Source organism: Charadrius vociferus, unplaced genomic scaffold, assembly GCF_000708025.1.
Source record: "Charadrius vociferus isolate BGI_N301 unplaced genomic scaffold, ASM70802v2 scaffold398, whole genome shotgun sequence".
In the NCBI taxonomy this organism is placed as follows: Eukaryota; Metazoa; Chordata; class Aves; order Charadriiformes; family Charadriidae; genus Charadrius; species Charadrius vociferus.
In genome coordinates, this window is record NW_009649571.1 from 1,579,441 (window position 1) to 1,592,613 (window position 13,173).

General features: G+C 52.8%; 2 protein-coding genes across 2 annotated transcripts in view; one reads left to right on the plus strand and one right to left on the minus strand.

Annotated features, from left to right (window-relative positions):
* Positions 1–2,295: 2,295 nt before the first annotated feature.
* WDR31 (WD repeat domain 31) lies at positions 2,296–9,131 on the plus strand. Its single transcript, XM_009890281.1, has 9 exons — positions 2,296–2,342; positions 3,130–3,259; positions 3,736–3,810; positions 4,844–4,988; positions 5,238–5,338; positions 5,962–6,029; positions 6,490–6,631; positions 7,330–7,492; positions 8,971–9,131. Exons 1-9 carry the CDS (start codon positions 2,296–2,298, stop codon positions 9,129–9,131), a joined length of 1,032 nt encoding a protein of 343 aa, XP_009888583.1.
* Positions 9,132–10,735: 1,604 nt separating this feature from the next.
* Positions 10,736–13,173, minus strand: part of PRPF4 (pre-mRNA processing factor 4) — a gene marked incomplete at its 5' end in the record, with an annotated part of 8,728 nt that continues 6,290 nt past the window's right edge. The window contains 5 exons of the mRNA XM_009890282.1: positions 10,736–10,983; positions 11,162–11,280; positions 11,369–11,476; positions 11,634–11,756; positions 12,058–12,147. Coding sequence (XP_009888584.1) covers positions 10,790–10,983; positions 11,162–11,280; positions 11,369–11,476; positions 11,634–11,756; positions 12,058–12,147 — 634 coding nt within the window. The remainder of the gene's footprint in view (positions 10,984–11,161; positions 11,281–11,368; positions 11,477–11,633; positions 11,757–12,057; positions 12,148–13,173) is intronic.

The window sequence follows — 13,173 nt, forward strand, 5'->3', positions numbered from 1 at the left end:
ACGCCCCGTGCAGTCGGGGCGAGGATGCTGCCAGGGTGTCTGCGCTCCATCTTTGGGTAGTGTCGTTTCCTTATTCCACGGTATGGATTGCACCGGTCAGACAGAAGGGGGTATTTTTTAAAAACAATTTAGTAAAAGAAAAGAGTTTTGATTTCTCTTCAGCAATGCATTTCGTGGGAGGGGGATGGGAGATCCTCCAGCGTGAAATTCAGTCTCCTGGAGGTGTAGCTTTGGCTGGAGCCGCTGCTGCGGGATCCCGGATTTATCAGAGCGCTTTGTGATGGACCAGTGCCATGATAACATGTGTAGGGACACCTCCTCACGGTAAAACCTCTGGTGAACGTCCTGCCCGAGCAACTACTGCTCTGGTTCAGGATTCAGAAAAAATCGACTCTTTCTGGCAGTGGGCAAGAGGCAGGAGAACACTGTTAGACACGAGATACACCTCCCGTGTCCCTCACAGCCTCCGCGGTTGCCGGCAGCTGTCGGCCGTGATCCAGCTCGGTTTGAGCTGCTGTGCAGGTAGGGACGGTTGCACGTGTACAGTAACCGCATGAGCGGGGAAACTAACTGCTGGTTGGGGAACAGCGTAATCATTGCAATTAAAAAATCAGAATTTGCATCTTAGCTTTTTCCTAGAATCTTGTTTTGCAGGAAAAACAACTTCCAGAGTTCTCTCATTGTCAAAGAAAAATCATGTCTGTTCCTAATGTACTGAAACAATTTGGACACTTGGTCTGACTGAAAGGAGTAAATTGCTGAATTACCACTGCCCCTCTACTGTGAGATTTATTGTTCTTCACATCTTTTGAACCTGCAAATTCATGGATAGGACAGGTGGAGATTAGCTGGGTATTACTAATTGCTAATTACAAAAGCTGTCAGGGTAAAATTAGAAAGGGAATGTTTTGTAGAAACCCACCTGCTCCTGCTTAGTGCTTCCAGTATTTGGTTTGCAAATTTTTGTGGGCAGAGCCTTGAAGCATATTTTTTGTCTTTGCTGGAGCAGCAGGTGGGTTGGTTTTTTTTATTTTTCGTAACAAAATACTACTGACCCAGAAGACGGCAACGCTAACGTACACCTAGCACAGACCAAATCCAATTAGTATGTCTTGAGCTCAGAAGCAGCCAATTACTGTCCGTGGCAATTCACTGTCATTGAAACTGGTTTCCGCTGGGTCTGCGACCTGGGAGGATAAGAGGGAGAGACGCGGCCTTGACCTGAGCCCTGCTCTGACGGAGGCTCCTCCATCCGGATGCGGACCATCCGGCTGTGGCGATGGCACTTGCGAGGGATGTGCTGGGACCCCGCAGGCTGCTCCCAGCCTGGACAGCAGGTATATTTTTGCTGAAGGCATCTGGCTTAGCAAGATGGTCTTGTTTAGCCTGGACCTGGGGTTTGCACATAGAAGCTGCTGTTCCCAAAGTGTTCCTCAGCCTATGGGAAGACCACATCAAGCTTTACGTTAAGCCAGGCTGGTCCCATTAAGTTCAGGCTGCCTGTGACTGCAGTTGTCTTGGTCTATAGCTACAGTCCCACCAGACAGCGGTATGAACTTCAGGCTGAAGGTGTTTGCATTTGCCAGTCGAGGTTGGGATCTCCGGGAAATACTTAAGTCAAGAGCAGATTCTGGAATAAGAGGAGGTGTAAGGTGCTAGAATCACAGCATCCCAGACTGGTGAGGGGTGGAAGGGCCCTCTGGAGCTCCCCCAGTGCCACCCCCCGCCAGAGCAGGGGCACCTCCAGCAGTGGCACAGGACGGCGTCCAGGCGAGTTTGGGATGGCTCTGGAGGGGGAGACTCCCCCACCTCTCTGGGCAGCCTGTGCCACTGCTCTGCCGCCCTCACAGCAGAGAAGGCCCTCCGCAGGTTGAGATGGAACTTCCTATGGTCAAGGAAGTTCTATCTTAACATGAGGAGGAACTTCTTTAGAATAATTATAGGCAGCAGCTCCATCCCTATCGTGGTCTCACCATGCTTGGCTGTCTTGAAAACTGTAAGGTCCCAGTAACCTCATCTCTGAAGCTGGGTGTTCTCTACGCAAAAAGTTTGACTTGGAAGCTCCAGATGTCCCATCCTCTGAGCTTTTTCCTCTTATTTTAAATGAAGTTATGATGTAGATAATGTATTATCAGCACTTTATCCCATATGTGTAACAAGCAGAAACCTCTCTGGATCCCTAGAAATGCCGTGTCTCCTCACCCACAGGTCACGTCCCAGCAGCAGGTCCCTGAGATGGTGATGTGATGCTCAGCACCGCTGGCCGTAGTGGGAGCCGTGCTGGTCAGAAGGGCTATGGGGAAACTACAGAGTAAAATCAGCTTCCACACCGCCAAATACAGGTAAAGCAACCCCGGATAATCATGCCTTAAGTTAATAAACCAGTTATGAGAGTGAATAGAGAACAGCAAACGAACAGAGAATATAGCAAGCCCATGGTTTTAGTCTCATAATTGAATGTATGAATCAGGTTTTCATTTTTGACTCTTGCTTCTAAAGACTGCTCAGCTTCTTTGAGGGACTGAAACCCCAAATATAGCTCTCAGCGGGGGCTGAGCTTGTAAACGTGGCCGGTGGTCGTGCTCTGTGATGGCTGAGGCAGAGCGCTGACGGCTGACAGCTCCAGCGGCGGCTGTCCGACCAAATATCCAAACTGCTTCATTGTCTCTTCAGAGACTATCCTCAGCTCTTGTCAGCAAGAGGAGATAACGTGGTGTCTGGCAGCAGGGTGGGTGGTTTCTGCCTGGGGACCAGCTGCGGGCAGAGGGTGGCAGTGGGGGGTGGCCGTGCTCGGTGGTGCTGGCGGCAGAGCAGAGGAGAGCCAGAGCGGCGTTAGTGGGAGTGGAGCTGGAACGATGGGAACGCAGCTCTCCTCTGTTCTTTTCACCAGCATGGAGTGAGTAAACATCGAAGTGTTTAGCAGCTCTAGAGGTTGAATAGGTCTACTCCATCCCACTTGTTCCAGTTTGTCCATTCGCAGCTTCTCTTCGTCTCTCTAAGGCGGGTGGTATTGCTCTGCAGCCCAGCCGGGGGTGTCACCCCCCAGACCTGGGTCTTGGAGGGGAACGTCACTCGGACTTTGCCTTAAAAGCCCTGCAGCTCCCGCCGCTGTCTCTCTGCCTGCTGCAGGGCCGATGGCTCCGTGGAGGAGACGGGACCTGTTCGAGCTGTTCGGCAGCACGGCCCCGTGCACACCGATGCCGTCACTTCTGTGGCTGCTCTCAAACCAGAGCTGTGTGTGTCAGGAGGAAGGGATAAGGTGAGCCCCCTCTACCCCCCACCGCGGGGCACAAAGCACAGTCACAGACAGGAAAATGTATTGGCAGAGAGAAAATAAGGTGATGTGGTTTGAATGTGAGCTTTAAACATTCCTGTGAATGGTAACAACTTTGTCAGTTCCTGAATTTAGAGAGAAAAGATGAGCTTAGAGCAAGGGCACACACTGAAGCACGTTGAATCAAATTTTACAACCTTCTCCATAGCTCACGTCACCTCAAATGCTCTCAACCAGGCTTGGAATCACCACACTGGCCCTTCTCTTATGTTACCTGGCAAAAGAGGGCTCTAAAGACAGTTGTATTTGCCATGGGAGCTCAAAACCAGAAGAATCTGTTCCCTTTTCAAGCTCGGACTGTGCACAGGTCTCGGTATAATATAACCAAGAATGTGCAGAGTCCTCCTTCAGCTGCTGCTGAAGCTGGCCGCCGCTAATCGCCTCTCCCTGCTCCTCCGCAGAGCGTGGCTGTTTGCAGCTGGAGATCCGGGGCTGTGCTGCAGCGCTTCATCGGGCACGAGCGGGAGGTCACCAAGGTGAGCGGTGGGGTCTCCTGTGCCGTTAGAAGTCAGAAACCGGGGAACTAGGAGTGATGGGGCGACGGTTTGTCAGCCACAGAGGGCTCGCTTTGCTCCGTCAGAAAGAGAGACCGGGATTTCAGAATGCGTTAGGTGTTTCCCCAGGTCTCAACTGATATTTTGCTGTCGGGGGGAGCAGCATGGAGTGGTTGCCTCCAGACCCAACAGGGCTCCAGGAGGCTTGGTCACGTGCTTATCTTCCCCTCCAAGAGACTGTATAGCAAAAACTCAGGATGAATTACCAGGTCAAGTTTTTGTTTCAGAGATGCCGTTCACTTTCCTTCAGGTCTCATTCCACTAAACTCAGTCATTATTTTACAAATCAGCCATGCCTGGGAACAGCGGGGCTTTAATTTTTCTTCTGGCGTCTGGATTACAAAGCCAAACACGCTACTCAGAGAGCAAACATGTGGGGCTGTGTGCACAGCGTGGCTCGTGCTGGGGACAGTCCCAGTGGGTCTGGGTCCCCTGTGCTTTGGGGCACTGGAGGGATGGAAGGGGTCTCATTCATCCCGGTGCTCAAAGCAACCGTCCACTGGGCTCATTTGGGTTTTTAAGGAGGTTTTTCCCATAAAACGAATGGTTTCTGAGAAGAGGGTCCACAAACACCCATCCACCATCCAGCTCCCCGGTTCTGCGAGGATGTGGGTCCTGCTGGCAAGTCACACACTCTCGCTGCCTGACGTTCCCCACGGCTGCAGCAATCACACTTGGGCTGGTGGTTTCCCCCAGCCCTGCTGCGGCGGGGTTTGCCTGCGGCCAGCATCCAGCAGAGCAGAATCAAGCAGGAGTCGCAGCAGTGGGCATCGGGCAATCCGCCATGTGTACATCCAACATGGCCGAGCCAGAGTCTGGTGGTCAGGCTGCTCTCCCCCGTCACGGTTCTGCATGTCTTGGGCTCCAACAGGACAGCAGCAGTGCTGTGCTCTCCCTGCGCACGGCTGGGCTGGGTGGGGACGCTGCCCGGCTTCTCCCATCTTTTCCTCGGCAGGTCACCTCTGCCCTTGACTCAAACAGAGTCTTCAGCGCATCCCGGGACAAGACGGCGATGATGTGGGAGCTTCATGGGACTTCAGGGCCAAGCCAGCACTTCCCAGGACATGACCTGGTCATTACGGGACTGGCCGTGAGCCCGGGTAAGGAACAGCGCACTCCTATTCCGCAGGGATTTCTTGGCAACTTTTCTTGAATCACAGAATCATAGAATGGTTTAGGTTGGAAGGGACCTTGAAGATCATCAAGTTCCAACCCCCCTGCCATGGGCAGGGACACCTCCCAATAGACCAGGTTGCCCAAGGCCCCGTCCAGCCTGGCCTTGAACACCTCCAGGGATGGGGCCTCAACAACTTTTGACTTTGTTTTTTTATGTTAACTTGTGGTTGCAGATGGCTCCCAGCTGTGCACGGGGTCCCGAGACAACACCGTGCGCAAGTGGGACATAGAGACGGGCGAGTGTCTGGGCAGGGCTGCTATCTCCAGGAATCTGGTAGGAGCCGCTGGTTCCTTGCATCCCATCATGGCACCTCGCTGCCCGCTTGGTTATTTCGCATGCAAAGCCGCGTAGAGTGAATTTGCCCTGAGCTTGGCGCTACAAAAGCCCTTGAGGCACCATGCAGGTTGCCTGCACACCTGGGGAGACCAAAGCTTGAGGCTGGTTACTCCGTTCTCCAGTAAACAACAAATCCTGGAGCACAAAGATCCCAAGAGACATACGGCAATTTCTGAACGCTCTGACTCAGGGCTGTTGGCATGCACAGTGTGCAGTGGGGGCTGCGTTCCCTTCTTGACCAGCCCAGCAGTGGAACTGGTGTGGGTACCATCTTCTGGTGCCCATGGTACCCCTCTTCCCATGACGCTGTGTCCTCTTGAGCTGTTGGCACCTCCCTGCCTGCACATAACCCCAGTAACCGCTGGGATCAAACCCTGTAGAGGGGAGCAGCTTCAGTGGGAAGCAGAAAAACACTTCATCCAATGTTTCCTGCTCATGGAAATGGGCATTTCCAGCACGAGGAGGAAAGGACAGGAGCTCAGTGGCTCTGTATGCATGGGTGGACACCGGCCTGGGCTGCACGCCGAGGTGGGTTTCTGCTCTTCCTTTCCTCTCCGCAGGTCACACATCTGTGCTGGGTTCCTGGGGAGCCTTACGTCATCCAGACCTCGGAGGATAAAACTGTCAGGTAAATCTTACGCGTGGCCACAGAGAAGGGAGTTGCAGCCTGGGGCACGTGGGGGTTGTGGAAGGTGCCAGGGCACAAGGGGCTGTTTCTTTGGTTGGTTGTCATAACCACCTGGTCTCCTGTACCCTGCTGGGGCGGCTGGAGGCCACCTTCCAGCTCACGTTGGTCTTGGAGAGTGTTTTTTTGCCAGGGGAGGACAGTACGGGGACACCCCCGGCTGTAAGCAGCACTGGGAGGTGACTGTGGGTACAAAGGAGAACTTACAAAAAAAAAAAAAAGCTTAGCACAGCTGAGATGGATCCAGGACAGCTAAACACAAGGGTGCAGCGAGAGCTTTGGGAGCGCATGGTGAGGGACGGCAGTGAGGGCACGCTGCGAGGGGGCACGGGAGGGCACCGAGGGGAGCCCAGCCCGGCAGTGGTGTGTTGGAGCCCTCCTTCCCCTCTCCCGTTCCTTCCAGGGTCTGGGACAGCCGGGGGCTGCGGGTGGCACACACGTTCCCAGCCAAGCGGCACATCCAGACCTGCTGCGACGCGAGCCAGGACGGGCGGTACTGCCTCAGCAGCAGCAGCGGCTCCGCTGGGGAGGGTGGCGAGGCGACCGTGAGTCTGCTGGGCAGCAAATCCTGCTTTTTTTTTTCCTGGTATTTTCTCCAATGTCCACAGCACAGGGTGCAGGGCAGCAGATCAGCACTCCGAGGATCAGCTTGCTCCCACTGGGTTGGCCTTATGCTGGTGTCACCAGCTGGGCCACAGCTCAGCGTCTTCCTGCCCGTCCCTTCGGTGTGTGTGCTGCTCAAGGAGTATCTAAGCAGATATTCTTCCCGATTAAAGCAGTGGGATTTTGTGTCAGTGATGGTATCGAGGAGCACCAGGTTCTTGCAGAAAGCCTGTAAGGGACCTTCCCCCTTGCTCGAGGCGTTTCCAAACCCGGGATTCAGTCCTGCAGGTTCTCAGCGCTGTGTGTGAGCACCAAGAGGAGGAGACCGTCCTGTCGCAGGGAGCGCGGGGCTGAGGGCGGGAGCAGGCTGGAGTGGGGTTGTCTGCCCGCACGGTCTTACCCCAGCAGCTCTAACGGGGGTGGGTGTATGCCTGAATAGACACCAACGGTGAAAATCCTTCGGGGTTTGAAGTTCTCTAGAACTGTGAGCGTGAGCAGGGGACAACACCAGTAGATGTTGTACTTGGATTGGCGAGGAGCTCTTTATCCAAACCCACCTTCCCTTCTTTGTAAAAGACCTTCGTGTTGGCCGGTGACGGTAACGGAGCCTGAGCTCTAAAGACTGCCCATTGCCTTGCAGCTGTGGGACCTGCGGCAGACACGGAACCCAGTGTGCGAGTACAGAGGGCATTTCCAGACCACGACCTCATGTGTCTTCCTTCCCCAGGGTCCAGCGTGGGCCCTCGCCATTGCCACGGCCTCATGCGACAGCACCGTGAAGGTCTGGGACCGAGACACTGCAGGTAGGGGAGGGTCCTACCCGCTCAGTGTGCCTTACCCTGGGGTAACAAAACCGCTTCCTTTGTTTCTGTCTCCGGGTGGTGTTGGGTACAATGACGCCTAAAATCTCTGGGTTTTACTCTAAAGCAGCTGCAGGGCAGGGTGGAGATGTGCCCCAGAGCAACCCCAGGGGCTTCTGCTCACCCTCCAGCGAAGGGAGCGAGTGTGCATAGTGTGAGAAATGATGGGTGTCCTTCTAAACTAAAGGCAAGCAATGACAAGGTGGCTTTGGCTTTTAAAGATACACCCAAGTTCAGCAACAAAAGGACAAATGATAAAAATCAAGAACAGGGGAGCTGCAGCGCTTTCTGCAGATACGAGTGGAACGCTGTAGGGAGCAGAAGTTGCGGTGGTGGGTCAGGGGCTGGCCGGCAGCCGCCCTCACCCTGGCTGTCCCCTTGAAGGGGAATCGTGGGCGTTTGAGGGTTCCCCCCCGCTTGCTGGAGGACTTCGTGGGGGCCGAGTCCCCACCTGAGCTGGACACAAAGGCTGTTTCCCTGCCGTGGCAGCAGGCTCAGGAGCAACGCAGACACCTCTTGGGAAGCCGTTCAGGTTCACAGACGGGCACCAAATGCCGCAGAAGTCATTGGCATTAGACACTCCCCGGGGCTAAGCACCTCTCCAAAGGCACTTGTTTAACCCAGGATGAAAATAGAAACCTGATGATCTCCCACAGAAAAGCTCTCACCTTCTGTTTCGCTGACCTCGGCTTTCACCCCGGTGCCTGTGCACGCCGAGGCGGCGGCAGGGTGGGCGGCAGCTTTGTTTTCATCCTGTTGCCGTCACAACTGGGTGACCTCCACAGCCATCAGCCTTAATTCAGGTGCTCTCGAGAGGGTGTAAGTCACCAGGAGTTGCCTGTGCGTCCCCGGCAAAGGCGGCTCTATCAGCAGCTCAGTGCGGGATTGGTGTCTCTGCACAAATACTGCCTCAGGGTCTTTTTTAACCATAGACACAAACGGAAGGGCTGATGTGGCACTGGAAATTGTAAATCTTATTTCTGTTTCTCTTTTGGTGGTTTATCAAAGCTGCATGTTGAGTGTAGCACAGCCCTCAGGAAGAATTTTTCTGGACCGTAAGCAATTTGGGAGAAAAAGGCCTGTGGGGAACACCTCCACATGAGCCCTGCAGGGTCGTCTGTCCATCCATCCCTGCTTCCTCTGCAGGGAGTGGGCAGAGCCCGACCCCAGCCTGCATCCACATTAGCTGGGCAACACACAGATCCCCCGTGGGGCTTATGGGGTGGATGGTGTTTCTTGCAGAGGGCACATCCCGATGATGCCTTTGGACACGTGGATCTGGCACAGGGAGGGTGCAGCTCACCCTCCTCGGGTGAGCAGCTGGAGGCACACAGGCAGTGGCAGGAGGTGGGAGGCTGGGGTGGTCCTGTCTCATCTCAGCAAACCAAGCGTCGCGAGTGACTTCTCTCTTCCCTCCCCAGCCTGCCTGGCCACCTTGTGCCTCGAGGGATCGGGACCGCTGGCCTCGCTGGCCGTCTGCGACAGCTCTACGCTGCTCTGTGCCAGTTTTAACTCAGGAATTCACATCCTCCAGCTGAGCAACCATGCGGACCCTGTGCTGGAGGAGGTGGCAGTGTTTTGACTGTAGTAACCTTTCCAGCAGAGACTGCCCTGCGAGGGCTTCCCCGACTGCAAGCACCAGGAAGGGTGCCAGGGCACAGGGCAGGCAGCACTCGGCTTCCTTCCCCTTGCTCCAGTGTGACAGAAACCCTGTGCTGAGATTTACACCCCAGGAGCAACACGACTGTAAATGCAGAATATTCATTAGTGTTCCAGGTTTTATCCTAAGCCAGCCAGAAACATGGGAGCCTGCTGGGCGAGGATGGTCCCGTGAATGGCAACCTGACAAGCAACACCCCAGGGGAACTTGTCCTGGCTGTGCGGCTGGGAGGCCCCTGCGCAGCTGCCAGACTCGGACAGGCCCTTTAGCTGACACTTTAGGAGACACTTGAGCACACGGAGCTGTGTATCTGGGCTTATACAGGAGAAGACTGCAATTAAATATTTTTCTGTGTTAGTTGCTGGCCTCTCGTCCCATAGCATTTTCCCTGGGAGTAAGAGCTGGCATACAGCACGTGGCAGATGCCACCATACTGCTGGAAGGGAGGAGAAAGCCCCCAACACTCTGCTAGAAGAAGAGTAACTTGTGAGTGGGTTTGGGTTGTTTTTTTTTTTAAAATACAAACTCCAACTCCACTGCAAATGTTGAGAACAGAACCGTGTTTACGTTCCCAAGGAACATGGACAGCTGCTCTGCAGCTGACAACGGGGAGATGGATCAGTCTTCTCTTTTCTCCTGAAGGTTTTTTGACAGCAGACAGAAATCGAACTGTGTGGCGTGAAGTACCTGTCACTTCTCCATTCCTGAGTCAGACCCAGCAGCCAGGATGCACGTTCAAAACATGTTTTGATTTTCCAGAACACAAGATTTTCAAACCATCAATTTAAAGAATAAACAACAAATAAGAAAGCTCCCCAGGGTGTAAGTTAGAACAAGAACAATCCTACTCCAAAATAGCCACTTTCTTATCATCTCAGGTGATGGCAAAAACTCAGCCAGGAGATGCCCACATGGATTTGAAACACCCAGTTCATGAGACAGCTCAAGGAGCTTGGACAGGATCTGGTCTGAGGTGGTACAGGGAAAAGACAAATTTCCCTGGCCTTTAACATCTACTATGAGTGGGTACAAAGGGGGTACAGACCTCCATTCAGAGATGACCTTTGCGGAAGGCGGGGACGCAGGGTACCGTCTCCCTCTCACTCTGACAGCTAGCTTTGCTTTCTTGAAATGCGAGTCAAGTTTGAAGCCACAGACTCCTACCAAAGGCTCATGGAAAAGGGAAGGTGTTAACAGAGGCTGACCACCACACCATACCAGATGCGGTGTGTGGCTGCCTACAAATGTTCAAAACAGACAAGAGAAAACCTGTGAATGCAACTTGGAAGAGAGGGTGGAAGCAGATGGATCACCTTCAAATTACAGCAGAAAGCAGTATCTGCAGTATAGAAACAAAGTCCCCAAAAGTGGAAAAACATCACCTGAGATGTGACTCTGACCAAACGCTGGCAAATACAGGTGCTCCAAAACCACCTCAACCCAAGACCAGCCAGTGACTACAGCTGCCGGAACACACGGTGCAAAAGGTGATTCCTTTTTTCTCTTTAATATAAAAAAAAGCAAGTCTTAGTTCAAAGCTATTAACATCTCCATTCCAGTTCATCAGCAGCACCTCTGAGCTACTCCGCTGTCCACAACTTGAAGGTTCGGTCGTAGGAGCAGGTCGCTATCAGTTGGCCGTCGAGGGAGATATCCAGTCCCATCACCTTTCCCTCGTGACCAGCCAGTGTTTTCAACGGGGACCAGCCGGGGTGAGTCCAGATCTTTGCAGTGTTGTCATAAGCGCCGGTGAGCAGGAAGTTACCGTGATTGGCTGCAGCAGAGAATGAGAAAAAGGGAAAGTGAGATTTGCAAATAAAAACATGACAAATCATCTCTGCTAACCAGTACGGGCCTTCTTGACCTAAAAATGTGGTTTTGGGTTGTCTCATCCCTTGCCACCTCAGCTCAGGAGAGGCAGGGATAAGGAACATCAGACGGGAGGCACTTACGTTCAAATTTCACCCCAGTCACCAGGTTCTGATGGGCTGGAATGGTGTAGATGCACTTCCTCTGGCGGAGGTCCCACACCTTGCAAGTATTGTCACCACTGCCAGTTGCGACATGGTATCTGCCAAAGGGTGGAAGAAGAACGTGTTGTTGGAAGCTGGGGTTTGTACTCAGAGCTCCCACCTAAACCATGCAAGCCCCTTTCTTACCCATTTGGGGAGAAGTTAACCCCATAGATCTCCTTCAAGTGGCCTTCTAGAAACATGATACAGCGTCCCGTGCGCAAGTCCCACACCCGGCCAAAAGCATCCAGACCACTGGGAAGAGAGAACCCGAGCAACACCCATCAGAGACTTCAGCAACTGCCAGAGCACGCTCAGCCTCACCAGCAGAAATGGCTGGGGCGCTTGGCATCAGTCAGCAACAAAACCTTGATAATATTTCACATCCAGCCCTGACGCAAACCAAACTCACCCAGTGCCAGCGAGAGACCCGTCCGTGTGAAAGGCAATGTCATAGACCCCTTTGCTGTGCCCCTCCTGATGGAGAATCTCTTCCTGAGCTTCCAAGTCCCACAAGCGCCACGAGTGATCATAGCTGTAAAAACAAAGCATTTGTCCAACTAAGTGTATCTCCAGGGCGAGTAACAGGATATTTCACTAACTCTGTGGGCATTTTATTTCCAGACGGAGACAAACAGCGTCTCACATGAGGGGCAGAGAAAGGAATCCCAATGACTTGCTGTTATTTACTTTGCAACAGCCCAGCTGCTGTCAAGCATGGGCAACGCTTGCCCATGCTGGGTGCCTCTGCGGACAAGCAGTGGTACCCACTGGGCTACCAGCTAGACAGCTGCTAATGGTAATGTCTTAATGCAAATAACCACACATCTCCATACCAGGTAGTACCAAGGAACCTCCCAGACGGGTGCCACATCACACGTGCCACTCTCATGCTGTGTCCTTCAATATCTGCCACTGGTTCATCACTGAAAAACAGAAACACAAATCATCGGACACTGGTCCGAGGTGGCTGGCTCTAGCCAGGCCTTTGCAAACGTGACCACAGCAGGACAGCTGCTAATTACACGCAAGCCAGGCAGGAAAATCAGCGTTTTAACTAATGACTCCAAATTCTGCCTTTTGTTCACACAGCTAGAGCTCTAAGTGAAACCCCTTTATCCACATCCATGTGGATGGTTGGTTCTGCAGGGATAATTATTTCCTGCAAATTAACAAGGCCCTTGTTAATAGCACTCTAAAAGTAGTAATAGCAGAAACAAAACACGGACCCCGTGGGCAGCAGGGAGTTCTACTGTGACTACACAGAGCACATCCCGAACTACAACAAATCCCGCTATTCTGAGGAATTGCAGGGCAGGCAGGGTAGAGTGAGTATTTATTCTCTCAGAATTGCAGGCAGCAGGGCAGGAGCCTTCAGCAAGAGGCCTGAAGAGCATTTAGAGTTACTTTCCAACAGACCAACTAAAGAGATGCAGTCACACGAGACTAATAAACTACCTGTCCCTTTGCACAGGTATGTTCCTGTGATTAGGAACGGCGGCTGTCAGCTAAGGATAAACAACTGAGGATCTCGGAGCTGCCTGCCTCCTCCTCAGGCGCACTGCAGGGCTCCGCTTTTCAAACACAGCGGGTGCTAGGGCTCAGTATCCACACCGTCCTCTTCTTCATAGGCTTGAGACAGGTGCTGTGCATCTTGCAAAAATACACTGTGCAATGATAGAGCCACTTGTTTTTATTACTGGATGAAGCTATTGTGCGTGGTCATGTATTTGCCTGAATATTGGTGCTTCTCAGTAACTCAAAAGTTGATTTCTTAATATCCAAGGGGGGAAATTTTCTCCTAAATAAAAGGTTAGGACGAAACAATCTCCAAATCTTCCATCCATCACCCAAAACAGTTTACCAATGCCCAGCAGCAATTCTGACTTGATTATCGTTTTCAGACAATTTCCCCTCACCTTGATTCCCCTAATCAGGGTGATCTCTTTTCC

Coding starts and splice junctions, on each gene's coding strand:
- WDR31 (XM_009890281.1), top strand. CDS start 2,296: ATGGGGAAACTACAGAGTAAAATCAGCTTCCACACCGCCAAATACAG. Junction 4,989..5,237: donor GGGACTGGCCGTGAGCCCGG/GTAAGGAACAGC, acceptor TTGTGGTTGCAG/ATGGCTCCCAGCTGTGCACG. Junction 5,339..5,961: donor CTGCTATCTCCAGGAATCTG/GTAGGAGCCGCT, acceptor TCCTCTCCGCAG/GTCACACATCTGTGCTGGGT.